Source organism: Pelophylax lessonae (assembly GCF_965119305.1).
Source record: "Pelophylax lessonae genome assembly, chromosome: 2".
NCBI classification, from domain to species: Eukaryota; Metazoa; Chordata; class Amphibia; order Anura; family Ranidae; genus Pelophylax; species Pelophylax lessonae.
Genome location: NC_138769.1, coordinates 77259488 through 77286019, shown reverse-complemented (window position 1 = coordinate 77286019; position 26532 = coordinate 77259488). Strand labels below are relative to the sequence as shown.

Below are 26532 nucleotides of genomic sequence, written 5' to 3'. Positions count from 1 at the left end.
TCAACAACAAGCTTATCATAAGATTATATGTGCATTAACGTACGTAAGACACGCTATTCCGCTGTAAAACCCTCCTTTCTGCTGACTTCCAGAAGCACCAATACTGTTACTGGGTGCCGCCATATTGAAAGGCACTCAAGTCATACTTTATGGTAGAACTTTGACTCTAACCCCAGCAGCAATATATAACGTTTAGGAAGGTGAGGGGCAGAGGAGCTGGGCCAGCTCAGAGAGTAATTAAACTCTATCAGAAGAGGATAGGGCTATATAGTAAAAGGAGGAAAGGGGCTGTGCTATGGAATTGACACTTTCTGGAATGTCAGTTCCCTAGCAAGTTCAGATGCACATTGCAAGTGAACACAAAATTGTTTATGGAAAAGGTAGTCGCAGTAAGTAAGCATTCAAAATATTTGATTTTTCTTTGGTTTAACCTGCAATTTGTTAAGTTGCTGACAGGGCCTGAATTTTCTTCTAGGATTTAGATATCCTTTAACTTTTACACACAAAATGTCCCAACAAATCGCAAATCATCAAGTAGGCATAACATTTAGAAGATCTTGATGAGCCTTTAGATAAAATAAAAAAATTAAACTAAACCATACAGGCATGAAAATATGGCATGTATTAAACTTTTGTGCACAGACGTCTAGTCGGGTACAGTCTGTACTAACATCTGTAGGTGGCGCTCGACCGAAGCAGCAATGCAGAAATGGAAGGAAGACAGGAGAAACTTGGCTCCTCTATGATTGTCTGTGGACACCAGAGGAACAGCTGTCTGGACACTGGTGCCCCATTTGACCTCAGCGGCCATCTTGGGTCATAACCGTGTAAGACCCTGGCACCTGGATTTGGCACGCTTTTTGCGAGTGGCTAGTGAATGGACAGGTTCCCCTTCTGTCAGGGACAGCGCAAAGGAGCAGAGAGAGGTTACAGAGGAGTAGGGAAAGTGCAGGGACTACGCTATCTCCACTTAGGAAGGCTCACAATTTTCTGCAGACCAGCTAGGCCGCATTCCCGCTCCTCCATCAAGAAGCTTTCGGCATCACCTCAGGATAACGCTTCTCTGATACAGTTTTGTACATTGGCTCTGGTCACCTGTGCTTACCCACTGGGTCTATTGTACTATTGATGGGTTCTATTGATGGAACTTTCCTAATATACTGTTCTCACCTTAGCCTCTGTGTGATCTCTGCTCGCTGACACACCACGCTTCACACAGACGCTATAGTGTGAGATGGCCCATTTGGTTTTACTGTTGTATTGCCCGAAGATGAAATCAGAACCGGTTATTCGTAGCCAGGCTAAACGGAGGTGTCAGGACAAGCTACAGGTAAACTGAGAACACCTCAAGTGAGTTTAAAAAAAGGCCATTTCATTCTCATGAACCTTGGAAAAATGTTTCTTCACACTATACATTTACATGAAAACAGAAACAGGTTCTGGGAGTATGAAAAAACGGTCATCAATCCATGCGACACAGAAGGGAAATTGATAAGAATATTCCTGTGTTTAGTTCTCTGCACCATTTAATAAGGAGAATTCTAGTCTCAGCTTGCCCATCTTAATTCAATCCAAGCTAAACAAGACGATCCCAAAAAGCCACATCCCTCACCTTTCCTCCTCTGCCTTTATCTGGAAAGCGTCTTCCAGCCAGTCCAGCAGTTTGTGGGTGAATTCACTTACATCTTGCTGCAGGAAACCAAAAGAAAACCAATCAGTGCTGCTTTAAGATGGCAAAAGAGAGGCTGAACATAACTCCATCCATATTTTGAAATAAAATGTCACTGCACAAACGAAAACCATTTCTTAAACTTAAAAAAAAATACTATGCAGGAGAGAAAGCACAATAAAATGAAATTATGTCTGCATCTGAAAAATCTCTACACTGATTGCTCAAGGCATATAGGTGATCCATACATGGTTAGGGTAAAGGAGGTTAAAGCCAAAGTCACAAAAATAGATGTCAGGCAGACACTAACGACAATCATTTGATAACTGTTAAAAAGTAGAGATGCATCGATGCCGTACTCGTGAAAATGCTCCTTTTACCAAAACTGATACTTTGGTGCAATTGCGTCAAAAAACGGAATGGGCGCAAATCTCACTGCAAAGAATTACATGCAATTTGGACAGGAATGCGATACAATTCTTGTTTGTATCGCATGTGGTTTCCCCACCGTTCCCTATGTGATCCCAGGCTGGTCATAGTAAAGTTCACAAAAGAGCAAGGCGGAAATCAACCTCCCTGCTTAACGGGTTCCACCAGATCCAGCTCCCGACTTTGGACATCTGTGGCTCCTCCTGCCTCTCCCAGGGTCTTGTCCCCCCCCCCCCCCCCAGCCTCCAGTGGCTCTCCCCCACCCCAGCTTCCAGTGGTTTGAGCCATCTCATCTCCTAGTGTTGAAAGTACAGACTACAGGGATTCTAATTAGTCAGGACCGCCACCATCACAGAGATGGCGCTGATCAATCAAAATTGGCCAATGTATGGCTAGAACTGCTGGGGGGAGAGAGCCAGTGGAGTTTCGGGGGGTACAAAGCCATGGGGAGAGGCAGGGGGAGCCAGAGTCACAGCCGCAGATGTCCATGGTTGGATGGGAGCCTGAGCTGGTGGAACCAGTCATGCAGGAATGTTTCTCTGCTCCTGTACGAAACTCAGGCTCAGAATCACTATTAAAAGCCTGGGTTCACTCAGAAGAGGGTTGGGAAACCGTATGCGATTCAGACAGGAATTGCACCTCATTCCTGTTGATATCTCATGCAATTCTTTGCAGTGCAATTTGCACCAATTCATTTTGTATGGACGCAAATCGCACCGCAAAGTATCGGTACTAGCGAGTACTTGACAGAGTATTAGGTATTGGTATTCGTACTCGCCTTCCCCGATAAAAAAAAAAAAAAAGTATTGGTGCATTACTAGTTAAAGGAATTACACACTGGGGTTGATTTACTAAAGGCTAAAATTGCACTGTGCAATTTTGCAAGTGCAGTTGAACTCATTTTCCTTAGGGCTTAGTGAATGTGGTGAAGCTCTGATGATTTCCATCATCCAATCATGTGCAACAAAAATTTTTTTTTTTTTCCTTGCACTTGATTGGGTATTCTTTACAAAGTGAAGCTACACCACATTCACTATGCTCTGGGGAAAATCAGTGCAACTGTGCTTGCAAAGTGCAGTCAATTTACCTCTAGTAAATCAACCCCAGTGCGTCTAAATAGGAGCGTGCAATCCAATAAGAATCAGATTTTTAATACACTGCCCAGTGCACTCTGTAAACTAATAGACCTGACCAGACACATTGAGGTTAATTTATTAAGGAAAATAGACTGCACTTCATAAGTTTAGTTGAACTCTGCAAGTGCAGTTGCTCGAGGGCTTAGTAAATAGGGGGAAACTCTGCTGACAATCACCCAATCGTGTGCAAGCAAAAAAAATTGGATTTTTGACTAACCGTAAAATCCATTTCTTTGATATTCATTGACGGACACCGCTCCTGATCTTCCTAACCATTGGTTATACTGCCCCCTACAGGAGTAGGACACTAGGCAGATAAAGAATCTGACTATGCCTATGGGCAGTCTCAGGGGTATACTCCCTCCCTCTGCTATAGGTACTCAGTTTAGTTACAAGCAGTGTCAGAAGAATTACAACTCCACAGAGAAATGGGTGCTGTGCCCGTCGATGAACAGAGAAATGGATTTTACGCTAAGTACAAATCTCATGGACCAACTGGTCCGCTACATCAACATAAGCAGCGAGAACCTGCTCACTCCCCAGGCCCTGGCACAAAAGATTGGCCCATTCAATTAGGGTCTGAGACACCAGGGCTGAGGCAAAGATGGCCGCAACACCAAACCAGGATGAGAAAATATAGCCAGATCATCTATCTCCTTTAGAGACCAGTGGCTGCTGGCAATAGTCCAGGAACCATCGCGGATCACCGCTGTACCAGGCAGGGACAAAAATGGGTGTTAAGAGTAAGGGCTGCGCTGGACGGACCAGCCGACAGCCGAATGTCCACAATTCTCCGAGGAGCAAGGTAAATGTATCCGGATCGGGTCGTTGCTGAGTGAGCTGACAGGCAGAGAGATGTAGCCTGGAGCCGTGACCAGGCTGCAAAAGCAAGCCGGTGCGGGATCTGTAGCCAGAGGACGTTAGGCTGTGGTGACATCACAAAATGGGCGGCAACATGTTTCAGAGCTTTTTTGCTCAAACCAAAAGGAAGGGCAAGGTGATGTACTTGGCTTATATTCATGGAGTGCAAAACAACAAAGGGAAGTGGCTCAATTATTGACGGGATCTCTGAAATAAGACAGAATCCAACAAATAAGGTGGAACTCTAAATTACAGCCTCCAAAGGAGATAGATGATCTGCCTATTGTCAGAACTATTGGGGGTAAAAGGAATCATATAAGGCCCATACATATTATATTATACATATTGTTATATGGGATCCTGAGTTTTTGTTGATTTATGGAAATAAGTTGTGAATCTCCGTTTATAGATCCTTGCTTATTTGCTTAAGTAGACACGGTTTATCAGAGCAGTATAAACATTCTGACACTATATTCTCTCATCCTTGTGAGTGCAATCCTTTTATTACTGGTGTGTTTTTAACCTATTAAACAGATACACTAAGAAGGCGGCACCATTTTTTTTTTATTCACAGTTCGCAGAGGCATCCAATATCCTCATTGAAGAAGTGCTGCAGCCATATATACAGTGGAATCCTTTACTAACATCACCCTAGAGATTGACATTACGGCATTTATGGGCTACACATCCACTCTGTTTGCGCTAAGGGATTTTATATTCTTACAGGAAATGGAACCTGGGATCAAATAGCCAGCCTGGTCTGGGGTCTGTGCTACACTACAATAGAAAAAAATTATACTTCATCGATACTGTAGTTCATAGCTTGCTTTCAGAGGAATAGTACTGATTTAAAAACAACATGCAGAGAGCACAGAAAGCATAATATGAAGCCGGAAGTTACCTGCTGAGAGTCATTTGACTTGAAGGCATCCTTTAGAATCTCTACTGCTCTAGAAGGATCGACATATTTTCTCTTCGAACTGACCAACAGTGAGAAGAGATATCTCAGCTCACGCATGAAAGGCAGATTTCTGTGTTCCTGTAGAGTGCAGATTTGGAAAGAAAGAAAAATATATTTAAAAATAAAAAAAATGGTAGTTTTGCAAACAACTAAAATATATGGTAAATTCCTCGCAGTTACTATGTACCTACTTTCCCACCTTTTTTCAAGTCCATCTTTAAAGAGAGGACACTTTAAAGAGTCAGATGTTAAAAGTTCATCAATACAGAAATTTATGGTCGTAGTGGCTAAATATGCATGTTTATACATTGCACAGGAATCCCTGAAACCAACCATATTCTTAGGCAAATTGAGATCATTCCAGAAGATCCATTTTTACTTCAATATTTTCACTGTCGCAGAAAGAAGTATAGAGAGAACATGCTTTAGTTTTTTCATTTGTTTCTTGTTGCGCACCTGTGTCTCGTGAGTATCACACATGCCAGACTAATAATTTTAATAAAAATCTTCCCATAGGAATATATTGTAGATGCATTAAAAAAAAAAAAAAAGTTAATTTTTCTAGCAAGTTCAAAGTCACATTACAAGTGAACATAATTTAAGGAAAAACACTTTTCAATTATTAAAAATAATTTGATTTCTTTTTTGTGCTTTTACCTGCAATTTTTTTTAAAGTTGGTGACTGGATTCCTTTAAATTTGGACTAAGACAAGCAACTAGCATTTTGAGACGGCCACAAGCAATGGTAGCCTACAGATTTAACAGCAGATGTACATTAAAAACCATAAAACTAAAATTATATTATTATTATACAGGATTTATATAGCGCCAACAGTTTGCGCAGCGCTTAACAAAATGAGGGCAGACATTGCAGTTACACTACAATTTGGAACAAAAGGAATCAGAGGGCCCTGCTCGTTAGAGCTTACAATCTAAAAGATATATTCAGATACATTTAATTACTTTCCAGACACAGGCCTAAAGATACCTTACCATCTAAACCGCTAATTGACTTGGTTGCAGGAAAAAAAAAAAAAAAAAAAAAAAAAACCTAGGTTTCAGCTGGTTTTCATTTACCTTAATGTACAGAAAACCAGCGTTCAGATCTTTTTCTGATGGTTTAACACCATCAACAAGATCTCATTTACCTGAAGGTCAAAACGTTTAGTGAATGCTTTACTTCCACATGAACAAATTCAAATGTGTATTTAGGCAAAAGCTGCTTGCACGGTTAAATAGCTTTAAGATGAAGTAAAAAAAACAGTAGATATAACATATACAGCACACCAGTGTGAAATTCAATACTGTGTAAATGTCTTTTATAGCCAACATCTCATTCGCCTTTACACTCCTTAAAACTTGCCAACAGCTCCTGACATTTAAAGTAAATTTCATTCCAAGACTCACAGCAGTGGCTGTGCAATGGCCTATAGTAACAAACATCAGTGGTGGGTAATGATGCTTTGAACTGGATTAACCATTTTAAAATGTTACGGTTATAACTTCCTGTGTGCCGTACTGCAAGAATTATCAGGTTTTCTATACGGAGCCAACAATCTCGAAGATTTACCCCAAAATGTCAAAACAAAAAGACTCCATCGATATGAAAACACTTATCAGTACAATATTGGGTTGTGTCACTTAGGCCCCTTTCACATTAGTGCGACTTGTTCCGCAATTTTGGACCGCAAAATCGCATGACAAGTCGTTTTCCATTATTTTCAATGAGCCCCATTCATATCAGTGCGTCTTGAAGTCGCACCGACTTCAAAGTAGTTCCTGCACTACTTTGCCATGATTTTAATGCGTTTTGAGGCATATAGCCTTGCCATTGCTTTCAAAATCGCGCCGCAAAATCGCGGTAAAATTGCGTCGCATAAGTGTGAAAGGGGCCTTAGACAAAAAAAAAAAAATGATGTTCACTGATGGACACGGCTCTTGATCTTCTTAACCATTGGGTTATACTGACCCCTACAGGAGTAGGACACTAGGCAGAAAAAAAAAAAAAGTCTGGCTATGCCTATGGGCAGTCCCAGGGGATGTACTCCCCTGTGTCTGCTATAAGTACTTTTGTTACAAGCAGTGTCAGAAGAATTACAACTCCAGAGAGGGGTGGGTGCTGTGTCCGTCAATGAACATCAGAGAAATGGATTTTACGGTTAAGTCAAAAATCCCATTTTCTCTTTTGTTCGTTGACAGACAGCTCCTGATCATCTTAACCATTGGGACATCCCAAAGCAGTGTTAAACATGAGTGTGGGAACAGCGAAAAAGAAAATTCCCCAAGGCTAACTATAGCCAACCAGGTAAACAGGAGCTCAACCAAAACAACTGGAGCTCACCTAAAAAAAAAAAAAAAAAAAAAAAAAACAATACACCCTCAAAGAGGACCAGGTCCTCCAAGCCAGTGGTCCTCAACTCCGGTCCTCGGGGCCCACTAACAGGCCAGGTTTGCAAGATAACTAAAATTACATCACAGGGGATCTCATTTGCTGTTCAGTGATTGCAGTATTCTAGTCTGCATCTCCCCAAGGTAATACTTAAAATCTGGCCTGTTAGTAGGCCCAGAGGACCGGATTGGAGGACCACTGCTCTAAGCAGCAGCCTGCAAAACCTTGCAGCCAAAAGAAGCATCCGCAGATGCCAACACATTCACTTTATAGCACTTTGTGAAAGTGTGCTCCGATGACCAGGTGGCTGCCTTGCAAACCTGCATCACCGACGCCTGATGACGGAAGGCTGTGGAGTAGAGTGTGTCTCAACAGGGAAAGGAGGAACCTGACCCTTGATGGAATAGGCCTGAATCACCGTTGGTCTGATACATCTGGAAATATTCGCAGAGGAAGCGGACAACCCTTTCCGTGGTCCATCTGTAAGCACAAATAGGGAATCTGATTTCCTAAAAGACTATGTAGCTGTCAGATACACCCTAATCGCCCAGACCACATCCAAGGTATGCAAAAGCATTTTCCTTCAGATGTTTTGGCCTGGGACACAGGGAAGGCAACACAATGTCTTCATTCAAATGAAAATCAGAGAGACAATCTGAGAAAGAAACAACGTACAGGGGCGAAGAACCACCTCATCACTGTGAACCACCAGTAAGGTGAACGAAAGGGTAACGCCGCAGGGAAATCTCCCGAAGATTCTCAAAAGGAGGCTTCTGGAGGACAGAGCACCAAATTAAGGTTCCAAGGCAGCAAAAGAGACTGCACTGGAGGGGTCAAGTGCCTAACTCCCTGTAGAAAAATAAGCACTAAGGGGTATGTGGCCAAGGGCCATTGAAAGTAGACCGCTAAGGCCGACACCTGACCCTTGATAGTACTCAAGGCCAGTTTCTGCTCAACCACCCATGGAAGGAAAGTCAAGAGCTGGCCACCGAAAAAAGAGCAAGGATGAACCCCCAAGACAATCGCTTCCACATACAATGGTAGATCTTCTTAGAAGTAGATTTCCTAGCTTTTTACAGCGTTGGAATCATCGACTCAGACAAAACCTCTATCAGCACCTGCTGTTCAAAAGCCAAGCCGTCAAAGCCAGAGACCGTAAAGCAGGATGGAAGATTGGTCCTTGGGACAGCAGATCTTCCCTGGGACCCTGAAAGGAAGCCTCCAAGGAATGTCGGCGAACAGCCGCACTAGATTGGCATACCAAGCCTGGCGAGGCCAGTCTGGGGCCACTAAGATGACTGGAATCCCTTCTGCCTTGATCCTGCGTAGTCTTGGCAGAAGCTTGAGAGCAGGGAAGGCGCAAAATCAAACGATACTGACCCCACGGGGCCACCAGCGCATCCGTGGTGTCCGCCAGAGGATCTCGTGACCAAGTTACAAACCACTGCACCTTTCTGTTGAGCTGGAACGCCAACAGCTCCACCTCTGGGATGCCCAACCGGAGACACAACTGATGAAAAACCTCCGGATGAAGGGACCACTCCCCTTGGTTCAACGCCTGCCGACTGAGGTACTCCGCCTGCCAGTTTTCCACCCCGGGAATGTGTACGGCGGAGAGGGCTGGAAGGCACCGTTCTGCTCACCTTAGAATGCCGGTTACCTCCAGAGCAGCCAGGACACTTCTTGTGCCCCCCTAGTGATTGACATAAGCCACGACCGTGGCATCATCTGATTGAATGCGCACTGGAGATCCCTGAAAACCATCCGTCCAATGTTCCAGGCACTGTGTGATCGCTCAGAGTACCAAGACATTGATCGGTAGTCTGGATTCTTCTAGTTTCCAGAGCCCCTGAGCAGAAACTTTGCAGAGGATGCCACCCCAGCTGGACAGGCTGGCATCCTTGGTGACCACTGTCCAATACAAGGGGAGGAAGGAGTTGCCCAGCCGAAGCAATCATATCGGGGACTCCATTACCATCTGCTGGACAGAAGGAGACTAATTACAGTCTGCCGTTTCTGGAGTTTGTCCAGAGGAAGGAGCACTCTGGCTAAGACATACCCAAATAGTGCAGTTTTGTGGATGGAACCAGAGCAGATTTATGAAAATTCTGAATCCAGCCAGCCAAACACCCTCAAGCGCGTATGAGGATTTCCAGGTTTTTCAAAAGAGCAGTAGGAGACTCCGCTTGCAGAAGGAGGTCGTCCAAGTAGCCCAGTACCGCCTTCCTCCATTGGCGTAACAATGCTAGCACCGAGGCCAACACTTTCGTGAAGACCCGAGGAGCGAAAATAAGACCAAAGGGTAAAGCCACAAACGGATAAAGCTCTTCTCCCACGGCAAAGCAGAGGAAGCGCTGGAGACAGACACATATTGGAATGTGAAGGTAAGCGCCCTTGATGTCGATGGAGGCAAGAAAAATCCCCCCGATGCAGGGAAGCCACCACCGTGCAAACAGACTTCATTATGAACGTCTGCACCTGCACAAAGCAGTTCAGCGCCTTGAGATCCAGAGATGGACGCACCTTGCCTTCCTTCCTGGGGACTGTTAACAGGTTTGAGTAAAACCCCTAAAAACGTTCTGAAGACGGAACCGGGACCATCACCCTATAAAGTAAAAAGGTCTTGCACCCCCCCCCCCAAAAAGAGCCTGAAAGCGGACCGGGGACAGTCGTACATTGGAAGGAAGAACCTTACCAGAGAGTAAGAACAAATCTATCTTGTAGCTGGACTTGAATGACCTCATGGACCCACCTGACTTGTACCAGGGGAGTCCACAGGTCCAGGAACCAGTGAAGACATCCCCCAACCCAAGATACGGATTAGGGCACACCTTCATGCTGAAGGGGCCTTGTCCGTAGGTCTGGAGAAGCCCGCTCTTGACTTGCCAGGCCAAGTTCACTTGGTTCGATCCCTTCTCAGTCGACCCTGAGGGACGAAAGAACTTCTTATGAGCCGACGAGGGTCCTAGCCCTTAGTAGCCTGCGGAAGAAAGGTACTCTCTCTCCCCCCCACCCCACTCTGTGAGACCTTTAATGATGTCATCCAGGGTAGCACCAAACAGCGATCTCCATAAAAGGGAAGATCAGTCAAGGCCTTTTCAGAAGTCTGGTCTGCAGACCAGCATTTGAGGCAAAAGACAGGCCGAAGGACCACTGCCGAAACAGAGAGCCAAGCCACTAGGGGAGCCGCATCCAGAGACACATCACAGAGAAACTGCAGCCCCTGAACCAGCTGGTCCGTCAGCTTAGCAAAGGCAGGGGGGAGCTACTCCCCCCTCCAGGTCCAGCCCATTTGATCAGAGTCTGCGATACCAAGGCAATGGTGAATATCGGTCTCAGTGCCGAACCAGCCAAGGTGTACATATTGCGGGCCACAGTCTCAGCCTTCCTGTCAGCCAGGTCCTTAAAGGCCAGGGACTCTTCAACTGGAATTGCCTTGTTTAATCTGGAAACTGGAGGGCCTGCCACCGGTGGAACAGTCCCCTTCTTAAGAAGGAACTCCTCATTGGGATATCAGCAAAATCGCTTAAGGACCCCAAGGAGATGCTTTGGTCGTCCCCACTATTTAGTGACAATTCTGTCAAAATAGGAGGGTAAAGGGAACACCTTTTCCACTCTGGATGGCTTGCAAATGGCCTCCACCGCAGCTGCGTCCTCCATCTTTAAGGTTTCATGCACTGATACAATCAGTGCATCCACAAACGTCTTCTTGTACACTGTTGCAGAAGTGGAGGAATCCCCCTCACTATCTGAGGATAAAGGGTGCATGGTGGAAGACGCAGCAGGGTGACCGAATCAGATTCAGGATCTTATGAGACAGATGAGACAGGGAGCGCTTTTTGCCAGCCCGTCACCGAAAAGCCACCTGCATCCGGGACACCAAGGACTCCAGGACCGCAGTCAGTGCATCGATTGATGGATGGGACTCGGAGGGCCTCACAGCCTCATAGAGGGGATCAGGTGGGGAGATGTGCTCCAAAGACTACATGAGTCACCAAGGGGACCCCACAAAGTGTGAAACACTGCAAAGGGACAACCCCCACCGCTCTGGCAGCCCACCCGGTTGCCAGCCACAGAGCACCAATCGATCCTGAGTGGAGAGGGAGAGGACCCCACCAGACTCACTACCCAGCAGAAAGCAGGCACTGCAGCTACCAGGAGAATCTGCACTGCAGGAACGGCGATCAGAAATGAAAAGATCCAGGAGTCAACACTAGGAGTTTAGAAAGGGCTCCCACCGCCGAAAATGCGGCCCACAGGGCTTCACTGTCATGGCTGCCGCTATTTTCAATGGCAAACCGCCGACAAATGGTCGCCAGACTACACAAACATGGCCACCGTGTATTAGGCACACAGGCTACAAGAAAATGGCGGGATTAAAAGGCTCCCAGGAGGGATCATTAGGCCTTTAGAAAAAAAAAAAGACAGGTCCCACCAGGTACAGCCGCCCCCCCCCCCCTCACAGCCAATCGCCCAACCCCCACTCCCCCCCATCGCCAGCACAGCACCCTAGGCGGTGGACCAGGCAACCCCACAGCCCCAGTGTCAGTGCAGGAGGGGTTGGGGGGACAGAATGGCCCACAGGGACCAGACTGATGGGAGGATGCCTAACGGGAAGAAGGGGGACCCAGGGATCTGATCGTCCTATGGAGGGGTCTACGTCCACCCCAAAACCCTCCAGGGGGAGAGGGGGGGGGGGACAGTTCCCATAACAGGAAACAGGCGGGCACCACTACGCACAGAACCTCCTCTCCATCGAAATGGGGGGCTGTCGGCCAGGAGAAACGCTGGGACTCGAGGTCTGAGATCTGGACGTGGTCGCTGGCCAGACTGGGGTGACCACTGGATCTAGATTATCCAACCTGCCGCCCAGTCCGGCAATTGATTGTAGATCTCACAAAAGAAAAAAAAAAACAGGAGAAAAAAAATCTATCTAAAAAGGAAAAAATTGCCAGGACCTGAGATCCGAGCAAGGAACCAGGAGTACCTATAGCAGAGAGAGGGAGTATACCCCCTGGGACTGCCCATAGTTGTAGCCAGACTTTTTGTCTGCCTAGTGTCCTACTCCTGTAGGGAAAAAGTATAACCCAATGGTTAAGGAGATCAGGAGCTATCTGTCAATGAACGAAAAAACGTAGACTTGAAAAAGTATTCATACCCCCTTGACATTTTCCACAGTTGGGTCATGTTACAACCAAAAAGGTAAAGGTGTTTTTATTAAGATTTTATAAAATAGACCAACACAAAGTGGCACATAATTGTGAAGTGGAAAGAAAATGATAAATGGTTTTCAACATTTTTTTACAAATAAATATCTGAAAAATGTGGCATACATTTGTATTCAGCCCCCTTTATTCTGATACCTCCAAATTTTGTTGAACCAATTGCCTTCATAAATCACCTAATTAGTAAATAAAGTCCACCTGTATGTAATTTAATCTCAGTATAAATATGGCTGTTCTGTAAAGCCCTCAGAGGTTTGTTAGAGAACCTTAGTGAACAAACAGTATCATAAGAAGTCCCATTTGCAGTTTGCGAGGTGCCATGTGGGGGATATAGCAAACATGTGGAAGAAGGTGCCCTGGTCAGATAAGATCAAAATTGAACTTTTTGGCCTAAAAGCAAAACGCTATGTGTCTGCCATCACCCTGAATACACCTTCCACTGTGAAACACGGTGGTGGCAGCATCATGTTGCGGGGATGCTTTTCTTCAGCAGGGACAGGGAAGCTGGTCAGAGTTGATGGAAAGATGGATGGAGCCAAATACATAGTAATCTTAGAAGAAAGCCTGTTGGAGTCTGCAAAGACTTGACTGGAGCGAAGATTAAACTTCCAGCAGGACAACGACCCTAAACATACAACCAGAGCTACAATGGAATGGTTTAGATTAAAACATATTTATGTGTTAGAATGGCCCAGTCAAAGTCCAGACTTAAATCCAATTTAGAATCTGTGGCAAGACTTGAATGCTCTACATTCAATCTGACAGAGCTTGAGCTTTTTTGCAAAGAAGAATGGGCAAAAATGTCACTCTAGATGTGCAAAGCTGGTAGAGACATACCCAAAAGATTTGCAGCTGTAATTGCAGTGAAAGGTTGTTCTAAAAAAAGTATTGACTCAGGGGGACTGAATACAAATATACGCCACACTTTTCAGATACTTGTAAAAAATTTTGAAAACCACTTAATTTCCTTCCACTTTGTGTTGGTCTATCACATAAAATCCCAATAAAAATGTTTTTGGTTGTAACATGACAAAATGTGGAAAATTTCAATGGGTCTAAATACTTCTTCAGCACACTGTACAACTAAAGGCTCCAACAAGTCTAAACAAGTGCTAAATCCAGGTACCGCAAGCCTCAAAGTAAGCAAATATCATTACTTTCCCGAACTGAGTCTCCTTTATTTGGATTTTAAATGTTCCCTCTCCCAGACACTGCAGCTCACAGTGAGATGGTCCCAGTAAACGAGGCAGTGCTGCCATTCCACAAAGCAGTGGGTAGGGACTATGTAAGGCCAGGTGATGATTGACAAGCTACAGGCATTTGTGAATTGAAAATGATAATGCTGGTAGCCACTAACACCTACAACAGTGCTTTTTTTTATCCCACTGAAGTGCAAGCAGGCACAGCCTACGTGAAAGCAGCAACTCTGCTCTAAATTTAGGAACAGTACAGCATTGTTGTCACCTCATGATAGGAAGCTGCATTAGATGGACTTCACTGGCAGGATCAGATATTTCTGGGTCTTTACAGAGTAAAATGAGAAAACAATATGTGCACTTGTAATTACAGGTGCATCTCAAAAAATTAGAATATCATCAGAAAGATAATTTCAGCAACTCAATTCAAAAAGTGAAACTCATATATATGCTATTGATTCATTACACACATATAGATATATACACAGATATATTTCAAGCATTTCTTTCTTTTAATTTAGATGATTATGGCTTACAGCTAGTGAAAACCCAAAAATCAGGATCTCAGAAGATTAGATTACATAAGACCAATTAAAAAAAAAAAAAAAAAAAAAAAAAAGGATTTTTAATACAGAAATGTTGTCTTACTGAAAAGTATGTTGTCCATGTACAGTATAGTATGCACTCAATACTTGATCAGGGTTCTTTTTGCATGAATTACTGCATCCATATGGCTTTGATTGAAGGTGATCAGCCTATAGCACTGCTAAGGGGTTATAGAAGCCCAGATTGATTTCATAGCGGCCTTTAGCTTGTCTGCATTGTTGGGTCTGGTGTGTCATCTACCTCTTGACAATACCCCACAGATTCTCTATGGGGTTCAGGCCAGGCAAGTTTGCTGGCCAATCAAGCACAGTGATACCATGGTCATTAAACCAGGTATTGGTACTTTTGGCAGTGTGGGCAGGTGCCAAATCCTGCTGGAAAATTAAATCAGCATCTCCATATAGGTGGTCAGCAGAGGGAAACATGAAGTGCTCTACAATTTCTTTGTAGAGGGCTGCGCTTACTATGGACTTGATAAAACACAGTGGACCAACCCCAGCAGATGACATGGCTCCCCAAATCTTCACTGATTGTGGAAACTTCACACTGGACCACATGCAACTTGGACTCTGTGCCTCTCCACTCTTCCTCCAGACTCTTGGATCTTTATTTCCAAAAGTAATGCAAAATTTACTTTCATCCGGAAAGATGACTTTGGACCATTGAGCAACAGTCCAGTGCTTTTTCTCCTTAGCCCAGGTAAGACGCTTCAGACGTCGTCTCTGGTTCAGGAGTGGCTTGACACAAGGAACGCGACAGTTGTAGCCCATGTCCTGAATACGTCTGTGCGTGGTGGCTTTGAAGCACTTACACCAGCCGTAGTCCACTACTTGGGAAAAGCCATTCAAACTCTTGAATTGTCTTTGCTTCCCAAACCTCTCCAGGCTGCCGTTATCCTTGTTGCCTGTGCACCTTTTTCTTCCACACTTTTTCTTTCCACTCAACTTTCCATTAATGTGCTTGGATATAGCACTCTGTAAACAGTCAGCTTCTTTAGCAACGACCTTTTGTTACTTACCCTACTTGTGGAGGGTGCCAGTAACTGTCTTCTGGACAACTGTCAAGTCAACAGTCTTGATTGTGTAACCTACTGAACCAGACTAAAGCCTCGTACACACGATCAGATTATTGGATGAATTTTCGTCAGTTTTTTGTTGCATGCTAGTCTCATATCGAAAGTGTTAAAGGTTACTATCTTACGAAAATGCTCGTACGACAGATCTCAACTGCAGGAGTGATGTAATGTGTTGAATTGTTTGTATGTATGCTTTTGTTTCGGAGCATGTGAAGTCTTGCTCTTACAATTTTTTTCTGACGAAAACTGCACTAATTAAATGAAAATCGAACGATGTGTTCACTTACGATAAAAAATTTCTATCCTGCAAATTCAGCTTTTGTCATTTGTTATCGACTGTTTTAAAGCACTATAGTAACGATCCAAAAATTGGCAGATTGTTCGTCGGACGAGAGTTTACTTCCAATTTTCTTATTGTGTGTACGGGCCTTAAGAGACAATTTGAAGGCTCAGGAAACCTTTACAGGTGTTAAATTAGCTGATTGGAGCTAATTTTCTGAGATACTAAATTTTGGGTTTTCACTAGCTGGAAGCCATAATCATAAAAATTAAAAGAAAAATGCTTGAAATAGATCACTCTGTGTGTAATAAATCTATACAATATAGGAGTTTCACTTTCTGAAGTGAATTACTGAAATAAATTAACTTTTTGATTATATTCTAATTTTTTGAGATGCACCTGTAAGTGCTGCTGCAGCTTGGTGGAGGAGTCACACTTCTACATTTAAGGGATTCTAAAGGCTGAAGGTTTTTTTACCTTCATGCATGGTTTGATAACCTCTCGTGTACAGCCCCCCTCCAGAAATTACCCAAGCCCAATCTTGATCCAGTGATGTGCACGAGAGTCAACTCTCCCTGGTCTCTCCCTCCTCACCAGCTGCAGCAGCATGCAGCCATTGGCTCTAACTGCTGTCAATCACAGCAAGTGAGGAGGGGCAGGGGTGAGCCATGCTCTCTGTTTCCTTTGGACACAGAGAACGGGACTCGGAAACGAGCAAGCACACAAATGCCCATATAGCAAGTGGCTTGCTATGGGGGCACTTAGCAGGGGGACCCGAGAAGAGAAGGATCGGGGCTGCTATGTGAAAAACTATTGCAAGTATTACTTTTTTTTTTTTTTTTTAATTTGCTTCACAAACATTTCAAGAACAATCTAAAACCAAATCACGAAAATACAATATAAGCGTTAAAATGTTAAGGTAATTTCAAAAGTTGTTTCAAGCTTTTTAATTCTACAACTTTCACCAAAAGAATACACCGTGATCCTGTAATAAAGATCTTTGCTCAGGCACTTCCTGGTATGTTGTAACACCTATCCCCCTATTGTGCTCCTGCTTGGTCACTATAGCGTATGAGCACCTGTACATGTGCAAGCAGCAAAGCTAACTTGAATTGTGCTGGCGTGGTTCACTGTCACCATCAGAGGGCCGGTTCAGAGTGATGATGTGCAGCTGATGCTGGGAGAAGAAAATGAAGAGGCTGCAAGAAGAAGCCTGAGATCAGCTGCACTGAGATGCAACCAACATTGAACAGTGTTTTATTGGGAAAAAAACTTGGCAAATGCTTATGAAGCACAGTCATTTAGCACACTTAACCCCCGGTCACACCGATGCAACTTGTTATGTGATTTGATAGTTAGTTTCAAATGGCATGACAAGTACCACCCTATTGACTGCAATGGCAGTGGTTAAATTGGTGCGACTGACTCCATCGGAGTAGTACCAATTTTGAAAATAGTTCTTGCACTAATTTTTGCAAGTTAAGGAGCGACTTGCATAGACACCTGTGCATGAAGTCGCATATATCTCTTCCAAGGCGGCTTAGAAATCATGCGATTTCAAGTGAAGTCGCACGACTTCAAAGCGCATTCGGTATGACTGAGACCTAAAGCTCCATTCACACCTGGGCGTTTTCAACTCCAAAAACGCTCAAAAGAAACGTTTCCAAAACGCCCAACAAGTAAAACCCCATTCATTTAAATGGCCCCTGTTCACATCTGAGCGTTTTAACACCTGAAGCAAAACGCCCAACACTCAAAAAAGTACATGAGCTTCTTTTTGGGCAGATTACAGGCGTTTTCCATTGGTCTCTAGTCAATCTAAAAACGCCTGCACAAAAAACGCCTGTAAAACGCCTGCAAAAACGCCCATAAAAACACCTGAAAAAACACCTGAAACAAAAACGCCCAGGTGTGAATGGAGCCTAAACGTTAACCATTAGGCTTTAGATCTGATTTAACTCATTCATGTGAAATCTATCTATACAACATATGGCACATGCCTGCAATATTGCTATACATCCTTCTGTTAATATTGCTTCTAGCCATACATACTGAGTGAGGGTACTTTTACTTCCAGTCAACCATGTGATTCAATTTTTTAACCTCTGTTCCCTCTTAAATCTTGGCAGATAGAAAATACACAATTCTAGATTTCAGAAAATGGACATAGATAAATAAAACAGACCTTTTGGTTTCGGGGTACATCCTGAACACTTGCAGGGGGGCTGTAGTTCAAAACAAGTCTGCGAAACTCCAGCAGGTTGAAGAGGGACTGGATAGAAATGGAAAAGTACACATATTTTATTAAAAAACATTATTAGAAAAAAACACCAAAAAGTCAGTCTCCGATCTTGAAAGGACACTATAAGAGCAGGATGTACAAATGGCGCTTTTCCACTGCATGGAACCGTACCGGCTCGGCACGCTTTTGTGCTTTTCCACTGCGGTACCGCATGGTATAGGGTCGGAACGGTTCGGTATAGGTTTGCTTTTCCACTGCATGGAACGGTACGGTACGGCTCTGAAAAAACAGTACCTACTCGATTGTGGTTCCAACAGGTACCAAACTGGTACCATATCCCACAATCCTTTGCATGCAGTCACTTCTAGCCACTGATTGGTCAGAGAATCACACCCACCCCGTTGTTATCCCACCCACTTAACTTTAGTACTACTTTAGTGGAAAAGCAAACCTATACCGTACCGTACCGTACCGAACCGTTCCGACACTATACCATGCGGTACCAGCAGTGGAAAAGCAAACGGGGCCAAGCAGGGCCGAGTAGAGCCGAGCCGGTACTAGCCGGTACTTGCAGTGGAAAAGTGCCACAAGATGCCTCAAGGGTAGAACATTTACCAAATACCAAAGTAATATACACTGATGATAGCAAATCATAGTTGAACAGGAACATCCCCATTGAACAGGAACATCCCCATTGCTCACTATTCCAGCCAAATTACCATCACACAGCCGGAAGTATGTGCTATGAGAATAACAGAGAAATGCCATAGAGGATAATGCCAGTCTGCAGGTACACACCTCAAGATGCAGCCTGGGACTATCATTCTACAGCACTTCCCCATCATCATACAGAACATGTCAGACACGGATGAAAATTTGGCTGGGAAAGAGTAAAATGCTTTTGCAAATCTAGACAAGTTGTGCAGCAAATCTGGGCTATGGGACACGAGGGCTTATTACTGCTGAAGGAGAGGGGGCTGTAGAACTCTTAAAGCGGATCATGTTTTTGCCCATGCAGGGCAAAGCAACAGGTTTACTTTAAGCCTTTTTACAGCAGGCACATATTTACGTTCCGCACACTCCTGTTCAGCTCTCAGAAGCAAAAGAAAGTCCATAGTAAGCTAAGAGTAAGCTAAACAATCCACATTTATTGGGAAGGATATTCACAAACTTGACATTCATAGCCCTGTGATGCGTTTCACCTATAGGGCTTAGTTATATCTCTGTGACTAAGTCCCATGGGTGAGACACAATTAGAGAGCCAGTTCTAAATGAGGGCCATCAATGTCAAGCTTGTGGATATCCTACCTAATAAATGTGGACATCAATGATCCTTCCATAGTGTGTGGTTGCTTTCTTCCTAGCACTTATTCTGTGATTAGAGAAAGCTGGTATAACCCCTGGCAACTGGGTTTAAAGTGGTCACGAGAGGAGGGGCTTAAAGAGGAGAATTTTTATAGATGTGCGTCAACACTGCTCTAGGTCAGTCTCCTATCTCCACCTCCACTAACACCATCACAGATTAACAATGAGCAAAAAATAATTCTGGTTAGCTGCACGTCCAGAAAATATGGGATTTTTGTACTTACCGTAAAATCAATTTCTCAGAGTTTCATGGACACAGCACTCCATAAATCATAACTACTGGGTTATATTGCCTCCTCCAGGAGTAGGACTAGCCAGAACAAAAAACACCTGGCTACGCCCATGGGCCAGCTTCAGCTTTGTATATAACCCCCCCCCCCCTCTGCTCTAGGTAATCGGTTTAGTAGCAAGCAGCATTAGAAGTATCAGAACTGCATAGAGGGGTGGGTGCTGTGTCCGACGATGAACTCCGAGATAGGAATTTTACGGTAAGTACAAAAATCCCATTTTCTCTTTTGTTCATCGACGGACACAGCACTCCATAAATCCTAACTACTGGGGACATCCAAAAGCAGTGCCAAAACGAAAATGGGGGGTGGAGAAAAAAAACCCAAGGCTAAACATAGGAGCCCTTAACCAGGACACAGGAGCACCATCTGAAAAAGAAAAACACCTCTTAACAGATAACAGCCCCTCTCAAAACAGCAGCCTGCAAAACTTTGCGGCCAAAAGAAGCATTAGCAGATGCCAAAGTATATACCTTATACAATTTTGTGAAGGCATGCACATACGATCAAGTGGCCGCCTTGCAAACTTGCAATATTGATGCCTGATGACGGAAGGCCCAAGAAGCACTCAGAGCCCGAGTAGAATGGGCCATGACAGGGAAAGGTGGTGAAGAGGCCTAAGTCACCATCTGTCTGATCCATCTGGAGATGGTAGCCAAAGAAGCAGCCAGCCCTTTTCTTGGTTCGTCCGTAACCACAAAAAGCGAGTCTGACCTCTGAAAGAACTCAGTAGCTGCCAGAAACACCCGAATCGCCCAGACCACATCCAAGGTATGCAAAGCGAATTCCTTGTGATGAGCCGGCTTGGGACACAAGGAGGGCAACACAATGTCCTCATTCAAATAGAAGTCAGACAACTTTGGTCATGAACGATGGACAGAGACTAAGAACCACTTTACCCCTATGGACCACTAAATAGGGACTGCGACAGGTTAATGCCTCCAATTCCGATACCCTGCGGGCCGAGGTAATAGCCACCAAGAATTGTCACCTTCAGGGATAACGTAGGCAAGGGAATCTCCCGAATATTCTCAAAAGGAGGTTTCTGGAGAACTGAAAGTACTAAATTTAATGCCATGGCGGCAAAAGAGACCGTACTGGTGGAGCCACATGTCGAACCCCCTGAACGAAGGTACGAACTAAAGAGTGGGTGGCTAGGGGTCACTGAAATAAGATTGCCAGGGCAGATACCTGGCCCTTGATAGTACTCAAGGCCAACTTCTGATCAACACCCTGCTGAAGAAAGGTTAAGATCCGAGCCACAAATAAGGATCGAGGATGAGCGCCAATCGACTCCCACCAAGAAATGTACGCTTTTCCACGTACGATGGTATATCTTGCTGGAAGACTATTTCCTCGCCAAAGAAGAAGGGAACACTGATCCAGACAGACCTTTATCCCTCAGTACCTGGCTTTCAATAGCCAAGCCATTAAAACCAGCAACTGTAAAGCAGGATGGTAGATCAGCCCTTGGGAAAACTGGTCTTCTCTGAGAGGAAGCCCCCAAGGGACGTTTATGTCCACCAGATTGATCACATATATACAGCTGGTGATGCTGTTCCCCGCTATTTGTGCTTTTGGACATGTTTTTATGGACTTGCTGAAATAAAGGTGATTTCTCTTTTGTTCGTCGATGGACACAGCGCTCCATAAATCAGAAATACTGGGTTATATTGCCGCCACCAGGAGTAGGACTAGGCACAACAAAAAACACCTAGCTACACCCATGGACCATCCTCAGCTTTGTGTATATAACCCTTCTCTCTGCTCTAGGTATTCAGTTTTAATCTGTCTAGTCAGGAGTAAGGACCTAGGCTCCAGTCTGGATCTCTGGTCCTATCATTTTTTTTCTCCTTCCTTGCATCTTTTTTGTTTTTCCTCTTGGGAGATCTACAATCAACTTCCGGGCTGGGCAGCGGGCTGGATAATCCAAATCCAGTGGTCCCCCCAGGCCAGCGAGCGCGTGCAGACCGCAGCTACTGTGTGAATTTAACGGACAATTGCGCGGTCGTGCGACGCTGTACCTAAACGAATTTGACGTCCTTTTTTTTCCCATAAACAGAGCTTTCTTTTGGTGGTATTTGATCACCTGTGCGATTTTTTGATCATGCGCTATAAACAAAAAAAGAGCATCAATTTTGCAAAAATAACAATATTTTTCAAATTTTTTTATATGAAATTCCCCAAAAAAAAAAAAAAAGTAAAAATCTAAATTTTTTAACATTTTAGGCCAATTTGTTTTATGCTACATTTTTTTTTTTTTTTTTTTTTACCAAAAATATGTAGCATAAAACAAATTGGCCTAAAATGTTAAAAAATTTAGATTTTTACTTTTTTTTTTTACCAAAAAGAAAAAAAAAAAAAAAAATATCGCAAAAAGCATATTTTGATTGGTTTGCGCAAAAGTTATTGCGTTTACTAACTTAAGGGAAAGATTTTTGTCATTTTTGTTGTTTTTTTTTTTTTTAACGCGTAATGGCGGCGATCTGCGATTTCTTTTGCGGTACTGCGACATTGCGGCGGACAGATTGGACCCTTGACTGACATTTTTGAAACTTTTGGGGTTACCAGTGACATTACTGCAGTAATCAGTGCTATATATATGCATTGTTACTGTAAAATGACACTGGCAGTGAAGGGGTTAACTTTTTTGGAGAGGGAGGGGTTAAGTGTGTCCCTAGGGGCGTGCTTCTAACTGTGATTGGCTGTGGCTTGAGGTGTAGGAACAGTGATCAACGTCCTACATAGTAGAACCGTATGATCTCAATTCTTACACAGGAGAGAATGACAGGCAGCTTGTTTACATTAGCCGCCTGCCTTTCTCCCGCTCTAACGGACGATCACGAGTGACCGGCGGACATCGGGTCCGCCGGGCACACGCGCAGGGGGGGGGGATCCGGTGGCGCGCGCTCGCTCCCCAGAGCCTCACAGGCTAGTGACGTACCCATACGACACTTTGCCTGTGAGGGGCTGACCGCCGCAGTATATGTACTCAGCAAGTGATTAATTTCTATAAAAGACTGAAAAAATAAAACAATGTTGGCGCACAAAAGGGCTGTGTGACCGCTCCTACAGTGCAAATATGGGCAATATACATTAGTCCATGAATAGCCCATATAACCGAAAGGTGCACTTGCGGCAGCCATCCTAGGAGTAAAGCATGGTAAACACTAACAGGCTAACCCAGCAGGTTGCACAAAAAAAAAAAAAAAAAAAAAAATGACAGCTCTGGTCAGAGACACTGTACTATCCATCCAACCTTTGTGCAGTGATCTCCCCCCGTTGAGCTGTTGTGTTCTGACAAGGGGATGCCCTCCCCCCGCCAGAGCACTCTGATTAGCGCTCTCTGCCGTTAGCTGATCGGGAGTCGGTTAGCTGCTGCCAGCCAAACAGACAGACATACACACGGGCTGAATGTTGGCCGTCTTTTGTTTTTTTTTTCTGGAAACGGCAAATGTCTCCAGACATTCGGCTCATGTGTACCGGGATTAAGCCAACTTGGTTTGCATAGAAGAAGGAAGCGCCTCCTAACAACATTTAAGTCAGCAGCCTGGGAAGCAGTCAGGTCATGCCTGATGAGCTGAAGGGGGCCCTTATGGTCTTCCTTGAGTCTGGAATCTGGACCATTATGGTCTGTGTGTTTACTTCACATTTTTGCCTCTAAAAGGAGTAGTAAGATCTGAGTGGGTAGCCTTGCTTTGATACTGGTCTTTGACGTGACGTCACATCTGCTTACATGTGGACTTCCTGATGTCTACAAAGCATCCTGGAGCTCTACCTTCCATCTGCTACTGACACTACACGCTGGTGGGTCCTGCAGGACAGGGCTCAGGGGCAGTGCCCCCCTTCACATATCTTGTGAGTGTTTTTAACTGCATTATCGCACTTAGGGGGCACGTCCTTTTTTCTTTTATTTAATTTCTATAAAGTGTAGTATAAAAAAAAATAAAAAAAAAAAAAATCGGAAAAAGGTAGGCATTTTAATGGCTCAAGAGCTTTTCTTAGTCAGAAAATTGTTGCTCAATCATCAACCAACATCTGAATGTACAGGGTGCTCATTTCTGATGCCTTATGCATTACTATATGTTTTTAGATCTTAACACCACAGTCCCAGTAGGTCCTAATTTTGTACAGCACTGTGGAAGATGTTGGTACTAGATTTGACAACAACCACCCAGAGTGCCTCAGCCTAAGGTAAAGTACTGTGTGCTTTGGGATGTCCGAAGCCAAATGTCAGTTTCATGTATCACTGTCATTTATCAGTGCTCTCTGCTGATGTTACAAGAGCTGAGCGATCGTGCATACTAAAATATAAGCCATGAAAAAACAGATTCCTTCGGTTGAAGTCAGACTCAAAAACACGGGCATATAAATTAGTCAGCGTAAGTAAACAAGCTCATCTCAACAGCTGACGGCAGTGTCAATGATTCGCCATCTGTTACAATCTGTTAAAAGACTTGTGGCAACTTTGATCAGAGGAGTAGAGCCATTCATTGTAAACAAATAATCATTTTAGATAAACAGATTGGAATAAACGCTCACGGCAGATTGTAAGGGCCCATACACAAAGATGTTCTTCATGCCCAAACTCTTTTTTCTATTAATTATTTTAATACTTGGTGAGGAGAACAAGAGATTTCAAGTTTGTTAAACAGCACTTCCCCACCTTGTTCCCTCATGCCTAAACAGACTACAGTATTAGGGGGAAAAAAAAAGCCCATTGGGATAGCCCACCTCCAGCTCCTACTCCCTGATGTCACTTGTAAACACAGAAGCCATCCCTTGTGCACCTTACAAGGGACAGCTTTGCTTTCAGTGGCTTCTGGATGTAACATCCCTTACAGGGAGGCACGGCAGGGACAGTTCTCCAGAATCTGAGTGTGAAAACAATCTCCATGGAAGGCAGTGCCGCCTACACAAGGATGTCTAAGAGCCAAATACACGGGAAGTAGAGAGTCGCCTACATAGGAAGAGGTAGGAGAAAGTAGAAATGCAAGGAAGCTTTGTACTTAAAGCGGAGTTCCAGCCTAAACACACACTCACCTGTCCAACGGTCCAGCGATGCGGCCGCCCGAAGCCTCGCTCTTCTCCCTCTCTGTCTGCGGCGCCGTCATCACTGGTGTGGGCACCCGGCTGTGACAGTTTTTGGCTTCACAGCCGGGTACGCACTGCGCATGCACGAGTTGCGCTACGCGTCGTGATTGGCCGGCAATCTTCTGGGACCTCTGACATGTCCCAGAAGATTGCAGGGAGGGAGGGGGAGAGGAGAACTTCCGCTCAGGGCGCCGCGGCGCTCCGAGCGGAAGTGGGAACGGGTACCTGTCAGAACTAGGTACCCGCTCCCCCCCCCAAAAAAAATGACATGCCAAATGTGGCATGTCAGGGGGTTAGAACTGCCTAAAGCGCAAGTTACACTTTTGGGTGGAACTCCGCTTTAATGTAACAGAATAAAAAAAATAGTAGATACTTAGTCTTAGTCTCAAAGGTGCAACAGGCCATTTGAGGGCAACCATACTGCTAATGTGCCCATGATGAAACAGAGTTCGACACCCCTGCTCTAGAGGTTGCTGGAGGTTCCTTAAGCAATGAGCAATTTCTGCCTCTCAGATGAGTTCCTACTGACACCACTGATCTTTTTAGCTTTAGGGTAATTCTTCCCAATAACCACAAGTGTAAGGAGCATTCTTCCCACTGACCATCTCACTAATGTATCAGGGGTTGTACCTATAGTCATTTTAAAGCAGGGGATCCCTGAGCCCGGAAAGTTATTTCAAGGGATTCTCTGTGCTGAAAAAGTTAAGGGGCGCTTTAGGCACATTCCCACCCTATGCGTTTGGCTGAGCTGGGCAACCCCGCCCAATGCAACACCAACACATAGACAAGGCAATCTGTCTTGAGTCCTATGAGTTCAATTCAGAACATTGCGCTCCAATAGCATGTGCTGAAAAAAAAAAAAAAGAAGTAGAACATGGTCTACTTTTGTTCAGTGCAAAGTTAAAGGAAAAAAAATTGTAAACAGTATGTTTCTGTACAATATAGCACACCTACCCTTCACAACACACGCCAGCAGCTGCAGTATAAAATGGCCACTGGTGAGAACAAACCCTTACTGGATAAGCACAACAGTTATATATGTACATACAGTTGTGCCCAAAAATGTGCATTTCCTATGGGAATCATTCTGTAACTATAGGTCGTAACAGAATGGCACAATCATAACACAAAAAATAGCTACAAGTAAACAAATAAAATGCCCCCTGTTCAAAAGTCTGCATACCCTTAGTTCTTAATACTGTGTATTGCCACTTTTATGTGGTATAGCTGCCCATTCATCTTGGCAAATTGCCTCCAGATCATGCAAAGTCTTTGGTTGTTTCATACGAACCACACATTTGAGATCTCCCCAGAGTGGAAGATATTAAAGGTCAGGAGACTGATGGCCACTCTGGGACCTTCACTGCTGTAACCACTGGAGGGTCAACTTGGCCTTGTGTTTATGGTCATTGTTCTGGAAAGTCCAAGAGCGTCCCATGCGCAGTGCTGAAGAATGCAAATTGTCTGCCAGTATTTTGTGATTGCCTGCTGCATTCTTCCTGCTGTGAATTTTCACAAGATCCCTCGTGCCTTTAGAGGTTACAACCCCCCCCCCCCCCAAAACATCAGTGAGCCTTCCACAATGCTTCACAGTGGGGATGAGATTTTTGTCAATATAGGCCTTGTTGACCCCTTTCCAAACATAGTGTTGATTGTTGTGACCATTAGGCTCTAATTTGGTCTCATTCGTCCAGAGTACAGTGTTGTGCCAGAAGCT

The 26532-nt window shown here is 44.4% G+C and overlaps 1 protein-coding gene and 1 long non-coding RNA gene across 4 annotated transcripts in view; one reads left to right on the top strand and one right to left on the bottom strand.

The window, feature by feature from the left end:
- Positions 1-26532, top strand: part of LOC309545470 — a 1154934-nt gene that overhangs the window by 316223 nt on the left and 812179 nt on the right. The window lies entirely within an intron of this gene.
- The window catches only part of USP25 (ubiquitin specific peptidase 25), a 226137-nt gene that overhangs the window by 109192 nt on the left and 90413 nt on the right, over positions 1-26532 (bottom strand). For all 3 annotated transcript variants that reach the window (XM_082245201.1, XM_082245200.1, XM_082245202.1), the window contains exons 6-8: positions 18013-18099; positions 4997-5134; positions 1613-1689 (exon numbers count right to left, since the gene is read on the bottom strand). In XM_082245201.1, the coding sequence (XP_082101327.1) occupies positions 1613-1689; positions 4997-5134; positions 18013-18099 (302 nt within the window). The remainder of the gene's footprint in view (positions 1-1612; positions 1690-4996; positions 5135-18012; positions 18100-26532) is intronic.